The sequence below is a fragment of the Nicotiana tabacum genome, chromosome 19 (assembly GCF_000715075.1).
Source record: "Nicotiana tabacum cultivar K326 chromosome 19, ASM71507v2, whole genome shotgun sequence".
NCBI classification, from domain to species: Eukaryota; Viridiplantae; Streptophyta; class Magnoliopsida; order Solanales; family Solanaceae; genus Nicotiana; species Nicotiana tabacum.
In genome coordinates this window covers 91,416,214-91,419,874 of record NC_134098.1, presented here as the reverse complement: position 1 = coordinate 91,419,874, position 3,661 = coordinate 91,416,214, and the positions used below count along the sequence as shown (strand labels likewise).

Sequence of the window (3,661 nt, the reverse complement as noted above, 5' to 3'; positions counted from 1 at the left end):
ATCGTATCCATAAGGATTGGATTTAAACAGTAATCTCGTAGCTTCTAGCTTTATTGCTATCCAGGTGGATCAACAGTTAAGATATATATGATTCATAATTAAAATTAACTAAGAATCTAAATCTATTGACTAGTGACTATCGAGACAAGGAATAAGCAAATAAGGTTATCAATGGGACAAGGTAGGGTCTTGATAGGATAGGTGCAAGATAATTGTTCGGGATCTAACTCTAGATAGTTCACTTCTAATGTTCAAGTGAGTCTCTCGAATTCACTCACTTATTGGTTCAAACGTTCAGCAGAAACTCATCTCCCTATTAAACCTTAACCTCACGAGACGAACCAAATTAAGCATTGTGAAGATATGCAAGAATGTGCAGTGTATTGGTCTTTAGGAAAATTTATTTCGATTATTCTCCTAACCAGTTTTAATCAATGATCCAACTAGCCTCTTCGAATACTTAGAAAAATCTATGAACTCAACCAACAATATAATATAAAGATATCACAAGTTATGCCTCTCTCGATTATATGAACTAGTGAATATAGATGCAACAATTAAATCTTCCAAAATAATTCAATACATAAATCTAGAGTTATAATTTACAAACAATCATCAATACACTAAATCCATCAAACCCTAAAGGAAACTACTCCATAGACATGGAGAAATTCATCACAAATATAATTAAAGTATAGGAAAATATAGTTTCGGTCCAAACTCGGGTCTTGAGTGAGGAAGGAATGATGAAATCCTTGTGTTTGTGTTCTTCCAACTCATCCTTAGCTTCCTTAGGTCGAAAGTATGTCAAACGTCCTCTCAAAAACGTGTTTCTAGTGTATTGATACCAAGTAGGAATGAACCCGGATGAAACTACCCTCTTTGAGCTGAAGTGAAAAAACCTACAAACTTTTTACACTTCATGTGTTGCACTATGCTACGCAGGGTGCGTAGCATTAGTGTATTTTGCTCGGTTGTAAACTCTCCGAGCTTAGCTTGTCTAACGAATTTTTGTACTAGTGTGACGCTTAATGCCACGCCTTATGCGACACACTAGTACTTTCTTTTGCTCCAGCCCTTACTCTTTCTTCCAACTTTCATATGCAACACCGGTCCACGAGCACCGGACGCGATTCCGGTTTAATTCCTTGGGCTTTTACTCGAATTTCAAAGCTCCAAATTATCCGATTTAGCTCCAGAACATCTTCTTAACTCGGCATCATCTCCTACAAAGCATAAAACATACAATCAGTGTAAAACACTATCAATTAAAGCTCAAACACAAGTAAAGTATAGTGAGTTAGCGTGCAAAATGCGGCTAAAACACGTGTTCCTAGCCTACCATCAATTACCATATACCTATTTTACCTTCTAAATTATCAACGTTTGTCTTCTTTTTATTTTTATTTTAAAAAAAATTAATATTATAATTTTTTCTCTCTTTTAATTTATATTATGGTTTTACTTATAGAATAAATAAATTTTATTTATAAATTAAAAAGATAAAAATAGTATTTAAGCATGTATAATGTTGGAATAATAAAATGTTGAGAATAGTAAAAACATTAATTAGAACAATTTGTTAGTAATGATATTTTTTATATTAATAATGAAAACTCAAAATTTATTTACATAATTGAGAATGAAAGAAAATAAATGTTTTAAAATATATATATTCTATCAACGTAATATAAAAAATAATTATTTAAAATAAAGATATTATTATAATATGCATTATATATTCTTGAAAATTATTCTCAATTATATTATTATTCCGATATTATGCTGCGGATAACTGTGCTGGTGAAAGATAGCGCGCTCACGTGGACATATTCTGAGGATTATCCCAAAAGACATTCTGGCCGCGGACTTTAATGTTATATTTTTGGACAAGACTAAGCATAGCATCAGCTACGTTGTAGTCTAGTTGGCCGGGGATTTTCTCGTTGGCGTACCATTTCATTTCGTTTTCGAAAACTGTGTATTTAAATCTTGAAGTAAACCAATCTTGGTAGGCTTTGTTGTTTAGGATGTGTTGGCTTATTGCATTGCCAAACGGGAAATTGTGCCAGGGAGACAGTTGCGTTTGGTAAAGGTTGGCCTTGAGAATCCACTGCTTGGATTTTCACTCTAGCTTTGCGTACCTGCGGCATTTTCTAGTGATTTTTTAGAATTTAGCTTACATAAACTAATTGTTTTTTAATACTATCAGAAAAGTTACAAGATAATACATGCAACCTATAATAAGATTATAACATGCTATAATATGTTAAAATCATTGACAGCATAAAAAAAAATTATATTATTGTCAATATATATAAATTAAATTCATTTTAAATGAGAAATCTCATGAAATAAAATTAAACATATCGTAAGAACTAGTTAAGTTATTCTCCTTCATATTTATATATATAGGATTAAAGCAGTCACAAGTTTGCTACATAATATTTTTTATATATATATATATATATAGTGTTTTCAATTAATTAACGGTTCAGTGAGATGTATAATATTTAATTTCATTCACCTTCTCAGTGCTTTGATCTTGATGAAATTTCCACTCATCTAGAGAAAATGGCTTTACTGATATGCTATCTGCCCATAGCTCAACGACTGTGTTGTTTGCCTAGGAACAGACAAGGGAATTAAGTGAAAATAAACAAATTAGGTCCAACAATCAGAATTTTGTGTTTGAAAACATAATAGTACTAGCTAGTACATTTTATTCTGTTTAAGTATGGTTATAGAATATGAACAATGACTAATAATTATGAAAAAGTGAAAACTCACTTCAAGATATAGCTCGACAGGACCAGAAATATTGAGCACAAAACCACCTTTTAGCATAGACCAGCAACCAGAACGAGCAATAGCCCATCCACTACGTTGGATGCCAAATGCTGTTCCGAATGCAAGAGCTACGTGAATCATGTCTCCTTGGCTCACTTGTACCCAAGCTGCAATTGAATTTCAATACATATACATTTTGACCGATCAGTAACAACCATCTCCTATAATATATATGCTACATCGACGACACGGCTTGAAAATAATGGTCAAAATTAAAACAAACAGTTGGGCAAAATCCTTGTGTACGCCGTATGCGAAAATACCTGAAGTTACGTAGTGAGTATCCTTTTGCAAGAAATATTTTTGGGTAAAACCATGAAGGGCTCCTTTCCTGTTGGTAGCCACAATGAAAGTGTTATTAGTACTGCTGGACATCCTAGTGGCCATATTTGCAAATCCAGATTTACTCCAGCCCTTTAGTCCCTCATTCATGTCTGGATTCACGACTATTCCTCCATTGTATTGAGCTCTGAGAGGATCTGCCAAACACTGGAAGCATATATATATGTTAAACATAGCTGAGCAAGTTATCTGTTAAATATGTTAAAATATAGTAGGGGTGTACATCACTACATGGATCGGACTGGATTGGTTCGATTTTTATCAAAACCAAACCAAACCAACTATATCGCTTTGGATTGGTTCGGTTTTGTCGTGTTTTTCGAGTTTTTCGTTATTAAATATTATTTCAATTTTATTTTCTTTAATTTTTTAAAAGTAATACTCTTTCTGTTCCAATTTATGTGAACCTATTTTCTTTTTGGTCCGTTCCAAAAAGAATGACATCTTTCTAAATTTGGAAACAATTTAG

At 32.7% G+C, this 3,661-nt stretch overlaps 1 protein-coding gene across 1 annotated transcript; it reads right to left on the bottom strand.

The window, feature by feature from the left end:
* Nucleotides 1–1,869: 1,869 nt before the first annotated feature.
* Nucleotides 1,870–3,301, bottom strand: LOC142173889 (endo-1,4-beta-xylanase 5-like). The gene is made up of 3 exons (XM_075239807.1): nucleotides 2,791–3,301; nucleotides 2,528–2,626; nucleotides 1,870–2,144 (listed from the first exon to the last, which is right to left on the bottom strand). The coding sequence occupies exons 1-3, from the start codon at nucleotides 2,929–2,931 to the stop codon at nucleotides 1,986–1,988; spliced, it is 399 nt and encodes a 132-aa protein (XP_075095908.1). The 5' UTR covers nucleotides 2,932–3,301; the 3' UTR covers nucleotides 1,870–1,985.
* Nucleotides 3,302–3,661: the final 360 nt, after the last annotated feature.

Coding starts and splice junctions, on each gene's coding strand:
- LOC142173889 (XM_075239807.1), bottom strand. CDS start 2,931: ATGATTCACGTAGCTCTTGCATTCGGAACAGCATTTGGCATCCAACGT. Junction 2,627..2,790: donor CTGTCGAGCTATATCTTGAA/GTGAGTTTTCAC, acceptor GTCTGTTCCTAG/GCAAACAACACAGTCGTTGA. Junction 2,145..2,527: donor AAGATCAAAGCACTGAGAAG/GTGAATGAAATT, acceptor AAAATGCCGCAG/GTACGCAAAGCTAGAGTGAA.